Source organism: Nilaparvata lugens, chromosome 4 (genome assembly GCF_014356525.2).
Source record: "Nilaparvata lugens isolate BPH chromosome 4, ASM1435652v1, whole genome shotgun sequence".
Classification (NCBI taxonomy): domain Eukaryota; kingdom Metazoa; phylum Arthropoda; class Insecta; order Hemiptera; family Delphacidae; genus Nilaparvata; species Nilaparvata lugens.
The window spans coordinates 42,202,226-42,222,928 of NC_052507.1; the positions used below are offsets into that span (position 1 = coordinate 42,202,226).

At 35.3% G+C, this 20,703-nt stretch overlaps 1 protein-coding gene across 1 annotated transcript in view; it reads right to left on the reverse strand.

The window, feature by feature from the left end:
- LOC111056912 (zinc finger protein 287) overlaps window positions 1-20,703 on the reverse strand; it is a 387,293-nt gene that overhangs the window by 58,996 nt on the left and 307,594 nt on the right. Inside the window, exon 4 of the mRNA XM_039426996.1 lies at window positions 4,854-5,006. Coding sequence (XP_039282930.1) covers window positions 4,854-5,006 — 153 coding nt within the window. The remainder of the gene's footprint in view (window positions 1-4,853; window positions 5,007-20,703) is intronic.

Here is a 20,703-nt window from a genome sequence, read left to right on the forward strand (position 1 = left end):
GTATTTGTAGAGGCTATGCCTAGAGGCCATCAGGTGAGTGTTGAAACCAGATTTATTGTATTTCTCATTTTCTAAAGAAGATTAATAAAAAAAAATCTTTTGTTTTGTACTTCTCAAATTGTGTTGTTTATTGCTAGACTTCACTTTCAAACAAAATACCGATGTCTTAAGTCCTTAGGTGAATGGGGCCAATACCTAAAATAAATGAGGTGTTGCAACATATAAACATCTAAACATATGAACAGAAGTTGCTCGTTCAATAGTAATATCAGGGCACCGAGCTTCGCTCGTTATTTTTACTTTCCTTGCCCTATTACCATAGGTAAGGAAAGTATTGCTTACCAAAAAAATTACCCTAATTTCAAGTTTTCCATACGTTTCAAGGTCCCCTGAGTTCAAAAACATGATTTTTGGTTTTTTGTATGTGTGTGTGTATGTATGTATGTGTGTATGTCTGTGAACACGATAACTCCATTCCTTATCAACCGATTGACTTGAAATTTTAAACTTGAGGTCCTTATATCATGAGGATTCGTCAGAGAGAAATTCAATAAAATTCAATTCAAAATGACGGATAATTACTAAAAAAACCATGTTTTTCACGGTTTTCTCGAAAACAGCTCTAACGATTTTCTTCAAATTCATACCATGGATAGCTATTTAACAGGTCTATCAACTGACATGAGTCTCATTTCTGGGAAAATTGCAGGAGCTCCGTAATATTCTTGAGAAAAGTGGAGGATAATTACTAAAAAAACATGTTTTTCACGATTTTCTCAAAAATGACTTGACCGATTTTTTTCAAATTCATACCCTGAATAGTTATTTATCAGCTCTGTCAGATGGCATGAGTCTCCTTTCTGAAGAACTGATAAGGGGGGGTCCACCCCATCCTTGAGAAATGGTCTTTATAACCTCCTTCTCGTGCATGAGGTAGGTAGGTAGAGCAGTTCATAAAAAGAACACATAGTCGAGATATTTCATCTGTAGAACAGCTGTTTTGACAACTTTTGAAAAAATCATCGAATTTCACAATTTACACAAAGGAAAAAGTACTCTGAAAACAATTATATAAATGTACATATACAGAAGTCTGATCGTAGTTTCAAATAGGTTGCCGCCAATCGTCATTATGTTGTTCCCCTTAATTATTCTCGTTCAAGAATGGGGGCTTACATTTCAATGACCAAGGAAAGTTGTGTGAGTGTACCACACCAGATTTTTCATTTATTGATAAACAGAACACAATAATTCTCTAAAATGATCGTGTTTATATTTCACAGCTGGCTATACGTCATCTTATGAATTTCGGGGATACGATATTTTGATTTCTCACATACTCACTTTTTTACCATCCACAGCTGTTTCAGCCAAGGATGAATTATCCTTTTGATGACGTTCAGCGAGTTTTCTCAAGGATGAGACCAAGGGCAATCGAATCTTCATATCATAAACTCACTATGTTCCAAATTTCGTGAAAATCGTTAGAGTCGTTTTCGAGATCCGTTAAACATAAATAACCAGATATAAAAATATCCAGCTATACTATTATATATAGAAATTGTTAAACATAAATAACCAGATATAAAAATAGCCAGACATAAAAATAACCAGATATAATATTATATTCAGAAATTGCTCGCTTAATATGATAGGATATCTGGTTATTTATGTTCAACGGATCTCGAAAACGGCTCTAACGATTTTCACGAAATTTGGAACATAGTGAGTTTATGATAAATAAAAATTCAAACGCACTATGTCTCAACCCTGGAAAAATTCGCTGAAGGACATTAAAAGGATAATTCATCGTTGGAAGTACAGATGATAATTACGTCGTCTGTCGATAACAGAAGATGCGTGTGCCTGTGTGGGAGATCAGCTGTGTAATCATTCAATCAGCTTACCGTATCTCGCGAGAAATAATATTTACCAGAAATTTCATCAAAATAATCTGATTTGTTGACATGACATGGTTTATCATTCTAGATTAGAGTATATCATAATATTCAAAGTTAATCATTATTTTACAGTTTTAAGTGATTAGTGAGTGCTTTTCTGTTTTTTATTATTTTGACTGAAAATTGGACCTGAATTCAAGTGTATGAAACATAACCTACTTTTTGGACCATTTATAGTGTATAAATCAAAATTTGGGGAAGAAACAGTTTTGGGCTGTGCCTGCTTGTCCTTCCCCAATCATTTTGAAGAATTGTGTTCTATTTATCAATAAATAAATAACGAGCGAAACTCGGTGCCCCGATATTGCATTCATTAATTACTGAAGAATGACAGGATGATTAAAATTTTTTTTTTAATCCAGCTTATATTCATCATAAATGGAAGATGGAAAGAATATGGAATTCTGTGTGATTCATCGTGTATCGCATATTTCCTGGACCATCTATTGACAATCAACAACTATGAACGCATTAAATACATCTTTGAATCTATTTTTTTAATTTAACACTTTACTGATAAATATTACTACCTATTTATTGAGAACAATATGTTTTCGGATTAATAAATGCTGCATGACTAAGCACATAGGTAGTGCGTATTGAGATGTAAATAAAAATATTGATTGTCAGATGAATTTCATGATTCACAAAATAAAGTTGAGTGTGACATGAGATACATTGACTTAATGGCGGTACGAAGTTCGCCGGGCAAAACTAGTTCTTAAATAATTAAGGTAGCATTTTCTCAATTCTACTATTCTAATCAAAGAGAGTGTTCTTCATAGCCCCGATTTAAACTTATTTGTTTAGATATTCCTCGCTCCTCCTGTAGGTTTCCATTACTTGAAGGTGCAATTAAAAAAAAACCTATCCAAGTTCAATTTTCCCTTGCAGTTTTCCTCTGCCTCCAATTTCTCCATTTCTTTCTGTCTGCCACTTTGAGAAATGAGTGTTAGCTGTAATATCTTCTTTAAAAATTGAGTTTCTTTATCTGCAATATGGAGCTCTCACGTTTCCCACTAACACTATACACTTTACGGCCAGGAATAATGTCAGTTGACGTATTCGAATGCTCAAGATTCTAGCCTACAGAAAAATTGTTGTACACTACTCCATAATATCTCGTCAAAATAATGTACTTATAGTGATATGTTTATGAAATAGAAATGTACAGTTGGAATCTCTTCCTACAACTTTCCAAAAATGTTCATTATCTTTCATACCTTATGTGTTAAAACTCAACAAGCTACTTCAAGAACACTTATTTATTTTGTAGCCTCAGGGAAAACAGCAAGTACTTCACCGACGGCGGTCTATTCCATTGAAATTGATAGTATAACGCAGCCAAGTACAATAATATCAATGTAGTGGTGCATCGCAGCATCATCTGGAAGACTACGCAGAAAGGTTATTGAAATACAGGTAGCCGTAGCATCATCACAATAGTTGCAACAATAGCAAAATAGCAACAGCACCAGCAGCAGCTACAGAAAAGCATCAGAAGTATCAACAACAGTAGCATTTGCAGCAGCAACAACAGTAGCATTCGCAGCAGCAACAACAGTAGCATTTGCAGCAGCAACAGTAGCAGTAAAAGTAGCAACAGTAGCAGAAGTAGGAGTAGCGTCTTAAGCCTTGAAACGCGGAAAGTAGCGGAAGCTCCGCTGCCGTTAATAATGGAAGCCCGCTGGGCGCTGGTAACAGTACACTAATGAGACAGACGACCTTGCTGAATGAAGCATTTCAGTTTACAGCTCACGCTCGCACCGCGCCCTGTTCATGTGGCGCGCTGAATATTTCAGAGCTTTTAAGAGACGACGACGCCTGCCTGCCAGCAAAGTACTATGTGTGCAACAAGATGAACAACGTAAAATAGAAAATCATCCTTCACATTATAGCCGCTGATGCTTTCTTGAAAGAGGTTCCTCTCCCCGAATCGGGGTTTTAGCAGCTCAAGACATCAAAGGCTCGAGTCGAAAATTTATGTCTCATCTTAATGAGTAATATTACAGTAGCCTAAGTATATTGAGTAATGAATGGCGGTACAGTATGTTGTTGAAATAGTGGTAGTGGGGTTATAATGTAGTTGAATAAAGTTTCGAGTGATGCAGAAAAATATTCATTTGAACAAGAAACAGAGCCCTTGTTGAGAATCGATTCGAAAATAATTGAGAAGCTTGTATCCAAAATATTGTTCCAATTTATAAAATTGAAATTATTCTTCTGGAGATGCTACAGTGAGTGGATAAGTGGTATGCTAATAGAACTTTATTCACTAAAGTCGAGTTGAGTGATAAGCTGGTAGTATACTTTTAAAAATGAAAAATGTGCAGGGATGCAATCTGACGAACATGTTTCACCATTACAGGATACGAATTGAATATCAGTAGAATTCATGTCCTGATTTCTGTTTTACACTGACTGGTGAAAAACGTTTTCAATAACGAGGTGGATCAAGTCATAAATACATACTTCTTGAAACATTTCCCAGCCTGTTGTGATCGACAGACAGTACTATATTATGGACTAGGGTTTGAAATAGATCTTGATACTACTATTTTGATCGATCGAGATTCCTATATACTGCATAAAATCATAGTTTCAAGCGGTTCGGTTCCAAGCATAGTTTCATATCAGCATCAGAGCTTAATTATTATGAATAAATGTCTAGATCTGCCAATCCTAAAACATTCCAGTATATAGTATTGATATTCCATACTTTTTCCGCTGAGAGTGATGCCCGGTTTGTTCGTGGGTGATGAAGCGGATGATAATGAGAGATGAATGGACCTACAGTTCTAGGTGGGTTCTTAAAAACCGGGAAGCGATTTTACACCTTATTTATTGATTTTATTGTAAAGGGCACACTCGAATGCGAAATGTAATACTGACCAGTGTCGGTGTCAGCACCAGGCACGCCAAGGCTGTTGGAATTGTCATTGATGAAGGCCTCAGTGGAGCTGGTGAACGTCTGCGGAGACAGCGTCAGGTCTTGGCCGCTCTCCGAGTCGAACAGGTCGAATGTCGGCGTCCTTGTTGTGTTGCCTGTAACAGTCAAACAGAAAAATTATAAGTAATCATATCGAAAAAGAATCTAGATATCATACTTCACCTTCTGGAATCCATATACAGTATCAGTATCATGATTATATCTATGTTATTACCAATCATGTTTGGAAACTGCCAGTTTTCAATTGCTCTTCCATTGTACATGGATCTTGTACTCAAGTTACAATAGCAATATTATTTTAGAGGTCTTGCTGATAGTAATCACCCTGATCCCAGGTGCATGTTCCATGAACGTTCAAAAGCTTATAATACAAGGAGTTTGTAAGATGATAAGCCACATCCACAAACACAATATATCAAAAACATTCCTTTAAAAGAATGGTATGTCTAGCATGTGGCCTTTTTTGAGCTTGCTGTTGCTTCAATTGTGAAAGATCGTAATCTTTTATAAAATGATTGTTGATTATTTTTTGTGTAGTTGAGAAGTTGATATTGTGGTAATTATTCATATTGAATGAAAAAGACTAAGACATTGTCAAAAAACCACTGATTTATTGATAATTAGAAAGACCGGTTTCGGTTATTACACCATTGTCAATCTCTGATAAACTAAAACTAAATACAAGAGCAGCAGAATTTATACTAGTAGGCGAGTACTGCTATTGGTCGAGGGCATGAACGCCTGCCATTGGCCTAGCTCACAAGTTTTCTATTTTCAGAAAACCAACCCATTCTGATGTTATCATTCCTCTTCATTCTTGTCATCCTATTTCTCATGAACTTGCTGCTTTCAATAGCATGGTCTATAGAGCACTAACAATACCTATGAGCAATCATGATTTTGATATTGAGATCACTAAAATTAAACAGATAGCTGTCACAAATGGGTATGAAGGAAGTATGGTGGACAGATTATTGAATAAAATTAATAGACAAATTTCAATCAATTCTAGCTTTGTAGGCTCAAACTGTGAGGAGAAGACTTGGATAACAATCCCATATTTAGGCCTTGTATCTGATAAGATAGGTAGGGAATTGAGGAGGAATGGATTTCATGTTGCTTTCAAGACCAAACCGATTTTAAATAGTCTATTTAGCTGGAGTAAAGACAAAATTGATATTTGGGATAAAAGCGGGCTGTACAAACTTAAATGTGATGATTGTAATGCTTGTTACGTGGGTCAGACTGGTAGAAGTTTCAAAAGTAGAATTAAAGAACACATCAGAGATTGGAATAAACAAAATGGGGAATCTAACTTTGCAGAACATTTGATAACAAATAATCACAAGTTCACAGTTAAGGAGAATGTTGAGTTTCTGCATGTTAATAACAAAGGCAGATCTTTGAATATTCTAGAGGCTTTAGAAATAACAAGAGTAATTAAGGAAAATCCCCAGTATAGTTTAAATGACCAGATTCATTTCAACCAGTACAACACTACGAATTTAGTTTTATCATAAACATGTAAGCATACATTAGTCAATAGTTTTTCCATTTACATATTTGTTTTATTATCTTTCACATTTGTTTTCTTGGTTCTTATTTTGTACTAAAAGTAAATTTTATTATCATGGAGATTCTGTTGCTTAAGCCGCCATTTTGTCACACCGTTGAGGGGGAGGAGACTGTCTAGCTAGGCCAATGGCAGGCGTTCATGCCCTCGACCAATAGCAGTACTCGCCTACTAGTATAAATTCTGCTGCTCTTGTATTTAGTTTTAGTTTATCAGAGATTGACAATGGTGTAATAACCGAAACCGGTCTTTCTAATTATCAATAAATCAGTGGTTTTTTGACAATTTCTTAGTCTTTTTCATTCAATTGTTGATTATAGTTTGTTCTTAATGATATTTGGTTCTTATTTGGTTGATTCTCAAGAAGTCTCCAGAGTAAAGAGTACAGCACCGATCACCACAGTAGAACAATTTGTCACAGTACTTATTTATATATTTTCAAATGAAGAGTGGATTCGAATTTCTTTGATTTCCATATCTTATAGAAGTGCAGTATATTCTTGTTCCGCATTTATTAATTTTATTGCAGCAGCATATGAGCTTCAGTATGTCAACTCCTTTGTGTTAGTTTCCTCGTCTAAACATTTCAATGAATCCAATCCTGTCCTTTCATACACAGAGGAAGCCAAATATTATCAAATTAATTCATTCACAGTAAATTAAAAATAAATCAATTGATGTAGATAGGTCTCTCATAGTGGTGTACTGAAGAGGAATGCCTTATAATAATAATTCAACAAGAATGTCCATCGTCATAGTAGGAAATCGAAGGGGAGGCGAATTTGTAGACTCAGGGGAAGGAAGCGAAGATGAATCAGTGTTAGAGAGAGATGATGAAACAGTGTTAGGGAGAGAAAGGAGCAGTTAGAAATAGGTAATGAGAGAAAGAAGAAGATAGAGAAATAGTGTTGGGTAAGTGATATGGAGATGCCAGAAGTGGTGCATGAGAACATTCGATAAAGAATCATAGATTCATTTTTATCAATTTATCAAAGATTCCATCATCCAATGAGATAATCGTGTGGAATCATCTCCTCTCTATGCAATGAAGACATTGATAGATTATAGATGAGGCATAGTTATTTCACAGCTAATGGATGAAGAGAGTCAGGATGGAGGATTGAATCTGTGTAATGTGATTCGGTGCTGGGAATGGATGTCATCAATAATTTTGATAGCTTCCATTACTGCGTTATCATGAGCATTATTACTGCATTAAAACTCCAGATACAATAGCACATAATTCAGTAATTAAATCATGTCCAGCTTGATGGAATCAATACTTCAATTGATAACTATTCTCAAATCAAATCATCATGTTGTATAATCGTTATACGTTATCATGTATAACCAATATCTAACAATGATGGATATTACGTTATCCCATGATATGGATAACAGTCTATAATTATTGAAAAACTATTTGGATAAATATAATTTACTGAATGAGTGTAAGGAAGGCATTCTGAAGGAGTCAGACATGTAATACGCAACGAATTGGTACATTTGATCATTCATGAAATTTCGTATTTCCATTGCGTACATACATTGGTAACCCTCCAAATCAACGTATTATGAAGAGCCCTCTACAAATAATTCACATTACAGACACTCGACTGTGATTGGTAGATAGGATTAGAATTTCCCAATTAGGCGATACATAACAATTTTCAATCAATCTACAATGTAAATGAGCTAGCCAGAAATTCAAATCAGGGTTTATTCGTGATGCTCTCGCTTGTGAGAGTAACCAATTATGCGATTTCAATGATGAAGTTTAATTAACTAAACAATGTTCTGCGGTTGATTGCCAAAAGGGAACGCAGAAGAAACCAAATCCACGTATAATTAGAGAACATCATCTCCATGTGTGTCATTTCAGTTGAGATTAAAAGAAGCATTCATCCATGCTGTAATTACGAGCGAAACGCGCAGTTAGTTTTAGTCTGTAATTTGATCGTGTGTGCTAACTGGAGCAGAATACACAGTCTCTGTGGCACAATTAGTCTCTGACGATTGAGAATAAAACACAACTTAATTGAAAATTATATTCTTGAGATGTATTTAAGACACCGAATGATATAAGTGTAACCGCCCCCAAATGGGGGTAGAATTAAGAGATCTCCAAATTCTAAAGGGCGAGTCATGGGACTTTATTAAACAAAAAACTTTAGCATTCTATTGAACTTGTAAAATTTTATTGAATGAATTAAACTAATTTAAATTTGGACAATAACAAAAATAATCTATATCGGTTCATTGCACATTCTAAAAATTCAAGATGACTGCATGTAAGATTTTGCTAACTGCTTATTTGGATTCTAACTGTTCACGAAGGTAGCGTGGACTTTACTCATTTCTCAATTACAAATTTATGATACTAGGGACTCGGTTATCCAAGGGTTTTGAGCATGAGCTAGAAAATATAATGGCACTAAGAATCGATCAATTTATAAATTCATTACTATTTAGAAATTTTCACTACACTGATTACTCCCGGATAACTTACTAATTTGAACAAACATTAACATATTCACTTCAAATAATTAACGAACTACTTCAACTTAACTCACGGCGAAAAATAATACATATTAACAAACTTAACAGCAAACAAATTCAACACACACGTTAATTTTGAGCCCTCGAGGCCCGAGGCTACCTCTGGATTCTAAATGTGAATTCGGCCGCGGCTTGATTGGAACTGAACTATTCCACGCAAATTATGTTCCCCTTCCACCAACGAGACAACGGTCCACGTGGAGACGAGCATAATTCCGTGGGAAAGGAAAATAATGCAAGTTTGAAATATTTCCAAATACTCGTTTATTTTCCATCGCTAACAGAAATACAGTTCCGTGAACACAATACCTCAACCCTGCATAAAATTGGAGTCTTCCCGGACGCAAGTTAGCAAAATCTTAATGTGAGAAAATTATTCTTTAACAGAAAAATGAATTCCTCACGATAAAAAATTACACACAAAATTCAGCTACAAGATCACTAAAGTATCATTGTTGAAGTCCTAATTCTACACTTTTCGAATGAACCCGTATAAATTTATCTCTATGAAAACACAAACCCATAAATAATTAATTTATTTCAATATCATCACCATCACATAAGAATGATTGTATTAACGTTACAAAAAATATTTCTCACTCACTGATAAATTATCATCCCCTCTCATCTAGCCGAAAAAATTAATATTTTTATGGATTATAAATAGTGTGACGACTCGTTCCAGTGGCTACTTGAAAAAAAAACTAATTCTTCAAATCATATTATGAAAATCAAGGCAGAGGCAGCAAACAATCTCGAAACATAATGGTTATCAACGTTACCGCTAACTGATAACAATATCAAATTTAATCAGTCTCTTCCAGTAAACCAATTGAGTTCATATTGCTTATTATATTATTTATTCTATTAATTTGTGAAACTATTATATTAAAATCACATCTATAGGTTAAGGGAATGTTGTGGTAAACCTAACCTAAAACGTTCAAACGCTTAGAAAACCAATATAGAGTCGAGATCGTTCAGACCTGCTTATTGTATAATATAATGTGATGGCATGTTTATTTATGAATTATTATTTTTCGTTATTGTGTAGGGAAAAAGGAATCAAAATTATTAGCACAATAAATGAGTTTATTTTTGAAAAAACAAATTATAAAAATATATAGTATTCTGATGTACAATAATAGCAAAAAGTTACAAATACTCTTTGTAAGTCTACATTGACAAACGGTACTATTTAATTTAATTATATTTATTGTTTGGATTATCAACAAATAAATATTGAATAGAAGCGATCTTGCTAGATTTATTCCTCTTTGCACGAACAACCAATCAGAGGATAGAGAAAGGGATACCAAAATTTGAATTGTTGAGATGCAACACAGAATGTCGAGATCTCTGTTATTGTAATTTTATGTATTATTATTATTAATTCACCTACACTGTTGGAATTGAACTGTATTTTGGAATGATTGAATTATATTTATGTTTTAATGTATTTATTCGTCTTGTAAGTCAGGGAATTGAATGTAAACAAAGGAACCATTTTTCATAAAAATATGTGTGCATTACGTCACTCAGCTACAACCAATAGCAATCGTCCTATGCAAATTAGAAACAAAGAGATTCATAGAATTGTGAATTGAATAGGAGGAAGATTTTGGCTGTTCTAGCACTGACCTTGCCCTAGTGACACGTTTTGAGTAAACTTACATTTTTGTTGAAAAATTGTATGTAAATTATTTTTAACTGTTTATTTGTGAATTAAAATGTTAATTGTAAAGTTCCTTTTTGTTTGTGGAGATGATGATTAACGTAAAATACCCGATTAAATCTACATGAATCGCAGAGTAATATACCAGCAGCACGTTCTACTTGGAGGCCAGAAAATCCAGCACATGGCAGAAGAATAATTATTTGCGAACCAAGGAAAAAGGAAAACAGAGTCGCGTGAGTGTTCTTCTTGTAAATATATTGGGGCCCCATCTACGATTCATGAGTGATATAAATTCTAGTGAAAATTAATGGTCATGACCAGATTGTAATCAGGGGAAATCCAACGTTAATCTACATTATAATAATCATCATTAAATTAGATTAATAATTTATAATAATCTGTCTATCGATCAAGCTACTCCAAAGCAGAACTCACAACCCTGTAATTATCATTTTAACATACATCTTCTTTCAGTTCTTGAATCATTATTAAATTTTACCATTACGTGTCTGGTATTGTTAAACCAGAACACGTTATACTGATCATCACCATTAACTTGAAAGATTATTATTTACTATCTTCTTATCTTGAAAATTGTCAATATATTGGAATAACTGAGCATATCTTACAGTTCGTTTCTTTTATGAAAACCTTGATATCGTGTTTGACACGTTACCATTGGTATTGTGATAGACCTCATATGGTCAGTGTAACAAGTCGGGAAATTAATTGAGTGGAAGGTTGTGGATGGTTGCTAATGTATCAGTGGATCACTGCGGGATTAATGAATATAATTCTGCTTACATTTGCTTTTACATTGGTCACTGTCGGCAGCTTAGCTTATAATTTCCAGACTAAATTAAACAGTGTATGCGGCATTTTGCAGGATTTAAGTCAATGTAATCCAACACTGATAGGATTAGATTCTGTACTCGAACCTCTTTTCGGAAATTATATTAATAATTTTAAGATCGCTTTATTTAAGCTCAATATTATTGGAACACTCCAATCCTACATCTGGGATAAACTACAGATTTCTCAACCAATTAAATAAATTCTCAGGTCTGATATTACACAGAGGGACATATATTCATGTACCCGTAAAAGTGAGCACTTTCATAAAATTATCTATTTTTTGTGTGGTCCATGCCCTCCCTGGTGCTAGGTCCGCTACACATGACGCTTCGACGTGGGACAGGATCGCCACAATAGTGATAGTCAGTTGGTGCTAATAATTCAACCAATGACAAAAATATAATGGAACAATAATGATATGACATAAGAACTCTCCGCGAGTTCCCCCAAGCAATTCATCTCATTCAAACTAATAAAATATAATTGATAGAATGCTAGTGGGAATAGAGAGAGCTGAGTGATCTGTCAAATAATAGAGGACATGAAATGATATAGAAGTTGTGAATTCTAATTTAAATTGAAATGTATGACATTTGTAGGCGTTATATTAAAAAAAACATTTCACAGCCTCTTTGAGAGAGGCTTTTGCTTTTGAATGATGAATGCTGGAACGACATGATTATAATTTCGGCAGATAGCTTCTAATTTTGAACATTGAACTTGTCATTTCCCTCATGAGGTAATCGCGCATACTGCCGTGTTCTAAACGCAGATGACAGCGCATTAGGAATACTGCTCCGAAATAGACTAATTGAAACATATCGCTTCGTGAACATCAAAACAGGTGTAGAAATGCGAAGCGGAAATAACTTATTCTAAAGTTAGATTAGATTAAACAACACTGGAAGCCTTGTCTCACAGAATACACTGTTGCTTGATTCGTTCTTTTGGGCTCCAGAATAATATTTTTCATTTTTATACAGCAGAAGTGGCGTCCATAACGTTTGTAGAATGATGATTGTGAATACAGTGAAAGGATCATTTATACAGCCTTCTTGTCTACATAAAAATATCATGAACAAATACCTTCCGTGTTTTGATGTGTTGATCAAAACACGAGAAACACAAACACATTCTACACATTTCAAATTGAATGTTGTATGATTTAATTTGGAGAAAGTTCTGGGCTTGAGTCTGTTCTGTCGTCCCGAAAGTTTCACAATAATTAATTGCACATGAATGATTAGAGTGTATGAATAAATATTGAAATGATATTATTCTTTAAAAAATGGATTCGTCAGCCAGGGAGCAACAGCTCATGCTGTTTTCAGTACAAGCTTTTCTAAGAAAATAGATCTCTAGAGTTAATCCTTCGATAAACATGCTTGTACTTACTGGATAGATTTTCTATCTTATAATTCATCAATTTTCATTTTCAAACTTATTTATTGTATATCAGTAAATGAAGTGGGTCATCGATAAGAATTTTTCGCCACACTGCACAGAAAGCAGCTGTTTTCCAGTCCCTACGTAGATCTGAAAGACCTTGTTTGCAGACGACGTCAGAAAAGGGTTTCTTTTCCGGTCTAGGCCAGAAAGTTGTCTCTTTCCAGCCGCTCATGGAAGTAGTTAATAAGTCATCCGCTAGATCGGGCGAGTGTCCACTTTCATCATCAACTGAAGTCGCCATGATTTCAGTTCCAGTTTCGAATCAAACTAATTCGCTTCGCAACCAGTTTTATTCAATTATTTATTGTTGATTAGTGCATTCCGAATTTTCAAAAATGCTTGAAGATGACTGTGGTTTTCCAAGTGAAATTTTAAAAGAATCTGAAATCCTGACTGCAAATCTTCTATCACTAAAATCAAGAGATAGGTACGATAGCTTAACGAGTATTCTTTATTTTGTATTCTTTATTTATTTTGTCAGCAATACCTGTGGTGTGGCGAAAAATATCGTTCGCACCATGGGCAAAAATGTTTTTCCAGCTCTCAATCTTTTCTAGTCCTCGGCCTACGGCCTCGGACTTGAAAACCGATTTCGAGCTGGAAAAATCTCATTTTCTGCTCTAGGTGCGAAATATACTATTTCACCACACTGCACAGAAAGCACCTGTTTTCCAGTCCCTACGTAGATCTGAAAGACCTTGTTTGCAGATGACTCTCGTCTGACGTCAGAAAAGGGCTTCTTTCCGGCCTAGGCCGGAAAACGATCTCTTTCCAGACACTAACATGGAAGTCCGTAGTTAATAAGTCATCCGCTAGATCGGGCGAGTGTCAACTTTCTTCATCTGAAGTTGCAATTATTTCAGTTCGAATTTCGAATCAAACTAATTCAGCATTCGCTTCGCAACCACTTTTATTCAATTATTTATTGTTGATTAGCGCATTCCAAATTTTCAAAAATGCTTGAAGATGACGACGCCTGTGATATTCCAAGTGAAATTTTAAAAGAATCTGAAATCCTGACTGCAAATCTTCTACCACTAAAATCAAGAGATAGGTATGATAACTTAACAAGTATTCTTTATTTTGTTAGCAATACCTGTAGTGTGGTGAAAGATATTGTTCACACCACGGGCAAAAATGTTTTTCCGGCTCACAATCTTTTCTAGTCCTCGGCCTACGGCCTCGGACTTGAAAACCGATTTCGAGCAGGAAAAATTTCATTTTCTGCTCTAGGTGCGAAATATACTATATTACTCATATGATGTTCATTTATTATTTACTAGCCGTCAGGCTCGCTTCGCTCGCCATATCCGTCTAGCCAGGGGGCTCCACCCCCTGGACCCACGACTGGATCGTCCAAGAATGAGATCAGCAGGTTCATTTGGGCATTTTTATCATATGTTCTGGACGATCCAGTCGGGGATCCAGACTAAACGTCTGGCTAAACGGATATGGCGAGCGAATCGAGCCGGATGGCTAGTAATATAATATTCCCAGGGATAGGTCTGATTGAAGTAGCAGTGCCGAATCAATTTTTCCGCGATAAATGCATTTCAATCTTCAACTTCGTGCCAACTTAGCAAAGTCAACTCAACTTAATGCCAACCTGACAAAACTATTAATTAGGTTACCAGTTAACAACTGTTTCGAAGAGGTACTCTCTCTAGATTATAGTTCTATATTAACATATGGTATGGACATTTTTCAATTACAATTAAGAGAATAAGAAGAATATACATGCTAAAAGACGAACTTTAGACCCTTAAGAACCACCCTTGGAGTTAAAATATTGACAAAAGATTTCTTAGTGCGCCTCTAAAGGGCCAACTGAACATACCTACCAAATTGGAAAGTTTTTGGTCCGGTAGATTTTTAGTTCTGCGAGTGAGTGAGTGAGTGAGTCAGTCAGTCAGTCAGTCAGTGAGTGCCATTTCGCTTTTATATATATATAGATACGGGAAAATCTGTAGAAACATGGAATCTAAACAAGGATGTAGTAGGAAATTAATGTCTCTCACATGTCCCACTATATCAACCTACAAACAATGTAGACAAATTATAATTCATACAAACATTATTCAATCGATCAGATCTATAAATACCACAATTCATCTCTCAATTCCAACATCCACTCACGAGGTTACTTTATTATTCAGTCACTCGCCTCCCGATTCATGAAGGAACCTCTCGAAAAAACGAGGCCAAAAAGCGCCCAAGGTATTCAAAGAGTGCTCTAGTGCGGATGACTGGAAGAAAGTGGAGATGCGTGTGCAGTGTTTGAAAGCTAGGTTAGTGGATCATTGCTATCGCATCCGAGAGTCTCTGATGAGTTTCCGATGAGGCAAAATGTGTTTCCGATGAGCGGAGCTGCCACGATGCCATGATGGGGAGTAGCAGCAGCAGCTGACAGCGAAGTCGCGCTGCTTGCCTTTTGGCGAGTCGGAGTTGGAGAGAGAGGGGGAATGTCACTCTACTTTTCTTCCCTTCTCTCGATTATTACCTTCTACAGGCTTCTCTCTATCTTATAAGCTGTGGCGTTGTGACCGTGCCAAAGGCAGGAAGCAGGCTTCCCCCTCAAAATCACATGAATTTTTAAGGAATTGAGGACCCTTCTCGAAGGACCAAACTTGATGAAGTTACATTGGATTCATCATGAACGAACCGTGGAGAAAATGTAGCTCACCACAATGCAGCCAGGGAGAACTTATAAAATGAGTAAGATAAAATTAATAATATTCTGAGGTTTTATAATGAATAACTCTAGACTCATACACTATTCAATAACATTATAAGCTGAATAAAAGTTCAGTTAGATCAAGGATTTTTCGATTGTATTTGAAGATGACTTTCATTAGGATTAATTTCCGCAGTCATCATCTTCCAAGAATTCGGAGTAACTTACCACAGAAAGAAAACTTCTTCCACGAAAATTGTGTTATATAAAATAATGTTCCAGTATGCAAAAATCTAATTTTACATATTGAAGAAAATTGCTATAAGAGCATCAAATAATAATCTATAATATTAATGATGAGAGATGAGAAAATTCCAATAATTGGTTATCATGTCATTGTATTGTATGAAAAGCCTTGAAGACTATAACTTATCATTATAATTTGAATTTTTCCCATTGTCCTTAGAAATGTAACCAATTATTTTATCAAAAGTTCATAACATTTCAATAATAAAGAAAATATATACATCGGGAAATATAAAAACAGTGAGTGTGCAGTTCTACAACAAATTTACCAACTGGAAATTATGCAGTTTGACCAGTTGACAGGATACAACAATACCGTTGTAATGTTTCAAAATAACAATAGAATGTCACATGAGGTGTATGTTGTTTGATATATCAGCGACGACCAGCCATTCGAATGATTCATCCGCCCGAATGAGCGCATTTGTGTGTGCCGGCATAGACCCATGACGAACTAACAAGAGTTTGATGCTGACCGATGTAACATTGCACTAACAAAAGCCAAGCGAAATGGACAAGGACTCATCTATGTCACTACTGCTTGTTTCACCGTATTATCAATTGACTGACAGCTCAAAGCTACAATGAATGCTCTGCAACTGGAGCATCATTATAATCGAGGCTCACTTTGTATATGTGCACAGCGCACATGTTTGAGCATTTTCAATTGTGATGCTATGCATGAATTTTGGTTCAATTATGACAACGCATCAAATCAACTCGACTGTTGCAGTTGGACGTGGATGCATGCATCAAGTGCTTTCATTTGCAAGGTAGGAATGACAAGGTACCCTGAGCAAAGTGAGATTTTCAGTCATGACTTTCAATAGGAAGGAATTAGTAGTACGGATAACTCATTAGTGGATTATTCCATTTATATGTTGAAGAGAGCTTACTAAAGAGCAAGATAATTCATCTGAAATCACAGCATTGTTTCTTGTGAATTTGTTGCTCTCCAAAGAATTATATGATTTTGTTGATCTAGAAATGACGTAATAGAAATGTCATGATCTCAATCCAATTTTTTTGTTAGCATTGATTGTTGATTTGATCTTCACTCCGAAAGTTGAACAATTGTTCTGATTAAATGAGCTGTATATATCACATTGCATGCAGCAGAAGAAAATATCTGTAGGGAGCAGCACTACGATGTACCTGGGTATATCGAAAAGCCAATGTAGCATAAATATAGCGCAACAGGCCATAGTCGAGTAATTCAGACACTGGTTCTATGAAACAAGGGCCTTTGACTCATGATATCAAACTTGAGCCAGACACGTCACTCGATATTCACTTATCAATAACGGAGTTCAAAATCATTCCGATTCATGTAAATGATTGAACTAGAGAAACCAGAAATATTATATACTTTCATATATTATTCAATATACGAGGGAGCATGATATCAGCTTCAAAATATAAATTACCAGCCGTAAGGCTCGCTTCGCTTGCCATATCCGTCCAGCAAGAGGGCTCCGCCCCCTGACCCCCGACTGGATCGTCCAAAAATGAGATCAGCGGACTCGCTTCGCTCGCCTGCATTTTTCATTTGAGAATGCTTCATTCCATCAGAAAGCCAAAGTACTGAGAAAACGCAGAAAAGCTGTGATAAACGTTGGAAAAACGCTGATTTTGGGCGTATCTTTGATGAAGTCACTCATCACAAAATTTTTAACCCTAGCTAAACCTCTGTACTAAATTTGAACATTTTCTGTCTATTACTTGATGAAAGAACTGAGAAAACGCAAAAAGCCGCTATTTTTGGGCGTATCTTTGGCGTTATTTCAAATTCCTTCTAACACAACATTATTACACCCCAGCTGAGCTTCTGTAGTGAATTTGAACATTTTCTGTTCATTTATTCTCGATAAAGCTGAGAAAGCGCTAAAAAACGTTGGAAAAACGCAGATTTTGGGCGTATCTTTGGAAATTTTCCCAAATCCGTTCTTAGTGCGCCTCTAAAGGGCCAACTGATCATACCTACCAAATTTGAACGTTTTTGGTCCAGTAGATTTTTAGTTCTGCGAGTGAGTGAGTCAGTCAGTCAGTCAGTGAATGAGTGCCATTTCGCTTTTTTTATATATATATATATATGTGAAGCTTTTCCTGGGGGAATCACTCTCACCTCCAAGGATAAGTCGATACACGTAGGGTGAATCTTGCACCGAATCAATGGTGTTGAGGTTATAAATTTTGTAACTGCGTGCGTGGACGCTAAGTGTACACCAGACTGATTGACTCACTACAAGATTCAATATAATTGTCGGAATCGCAGGAGGCCTAAACGCTCGCTCACCCGTGATTCTTCTTATGACAGATTGTATGGTGATGAAATTTTTATAAGTAGTGTAGCGGACGCTAAACACTGAATACGGATACCTTAAAATAATTACCTGTGAAGAATGAGCATACAAAATCATACAGGTCGAGCAAAAATCCCGATGTAGATAATTTACGGGACTGCGTCTCTAATAAGTTCTGAAGGATTAAAATACGGTACTTGGACCAAATATCGTTCAGAATATATTTCGAGAACAGAGTCTTGTCGGGTTTTAAGCTCTATTGTAGGAAATTATATGATCTCTGGCTGCATCTGCTGTACTGTTGATGTATTCGCTCCTAAGTCGAGGTTGGTAACAGATAAAAGCTGATATATGAGCAGGTAAGGACAAAGAACAAATATCTCGATCTGACCCCACTCACTACATCCACTTAGACCTGTTCCAATATCCAGCTTAATTCAATTATTTCAATGATCGTATTCGATCGGTTCTTGATGATATAGAACGTATCAGACACAATAATTGACAGGCTTAAGAAATAATCGAACTCAGAAAACGAGTTAACAAAATTGAAATATATTATACTAAAATATATGATCATACAGTGCAGATTCAGAATTTGATTTACAGGTTGATAATAATTTAGCATTAACAAAAGAGTTAAAAATTTTCTTGTGCTTGCATGACACCATGCATGATCCGACAGAATTTTACAATTGATAAAAGTTGACAGTTTTGAAAAAAATAGTGAAAAATGAATAAAAAATGTTTTTTTAAATTGTTCGGGGTCGTGGTTCTGGCAGTGGAGGATAGTTAATCAACTACAAGTTCTTATAAATTCTATAGGAATAAATTCTAGGCTCTTAATAACTAAAAGCGCTTGTCGGCGTGGCCAATAATTTAACGAAGAAAATTTTATATCTTTCTGCACTGAAATATTTTCGAAGCATAGATTGGGGCCCCTTTAAAGTTATAACTCACGTGAAATTCCTTGGCGGTCGTGGTTTTCTTCTTTAGATCAAAATCGTTTGATCGGCGGTGGTCCAAGCTTCGGTCTCAGCACGTGGGGAATTTTAATTTAATATTTCCTTCACCAAATTAATTAAGGGATAATTTAACTTTAAACTTTTAATTTATCGATTGATGAAAATAGATTCACAAATAACAAATAGATTAGCCTAAAATATTGGCTCACAAATAGAACATATAAAATCGAACGAAAATCTTACAAATGGGTCTTGGTAACTTTAACGAGGTCTGAACGGTGAGGATTTCAAAAGAGAAGTGAAGTCTTTTTTCTAAGCTTCTTGGCTAGAATCTTTCTCTGAGAATCTCGGTGTGATAAATTTGCATGAAAATTTGCCATTGGTAGAACGATTGTGACGTAGATGTGACGTCAGTGGCAAGCAGTAGAATATAATTCCTTTAATTACAATAATAACTCAATTTGTATAATTCTTACAACTGCTTAATCTCCTAGACATAGTTCCTCTTATACAATGTACATGTGCTAGTGTATATGATAAGGCAGGTTTGTTGTCTGATAGTAGATTAACATGTGCTGCTTTCAAACGATCGCCTTTTGGTGCTATTCCTATGCACTATGATTGGCTTAGACTTGCCAAAGAGATTCAATCACCATGTGGTTCAGTTGAAATAATAATTAATAATTTAATATTCTTATACACTTTTTATTATGTCTGAGACTGTTATAATTAATTTCTGCAGTCTTTATCAATAATATAATGTTCATGCTATGACCTAGTTAGTTACAATAATACTTGACATTATAATATAATTTTTTTAAGTAATAAATAAGTTCAACAATAATACATACATTTTATTTTTTATTCGAAATTCTTGGTCCTTTATTGATAGTTTTTACTTTTTAGAAATAATGTTATAGCTTGCATGAATCTGGCATGACATTTTAAAATACGTTGAATCAGTCAGCTGTGTTTGAGCTACTTTAAAACATCTGATCAGTAGTAAACAAAGTGTAACCTCAAAATTCAATGAGCAATTCATAAATGGTTCGTACTTTATTTTCAGAATAGTTATAATTTTATTAAATAATTTTCTAGAAAATATGCAGTACAGAACGGTACTCTTATCTAATATACAGTTACTGATAAGTAAGCTTTATCGCTCGGTCGCTAACTATGCCTTTAGCAAATTCTTTCATTTTAAAAGGTAATCACAATTTTCCTCTCTTCTCATGAGGTCTATTTTAAAAAATTCATCACAATATATATAAATTATATAGAATATAGATAGCCAAGGAGATAAGGGGAGGCCGATAAGAAATTGGATAGATAATATATATCTTGTGCAGGTAGCGATAGACGCAACCACGTGAAGCGAGCGGTTGAAGGGTGTTCAGTGTTCACATTCATCTGTTTAATCGCGGATGCGT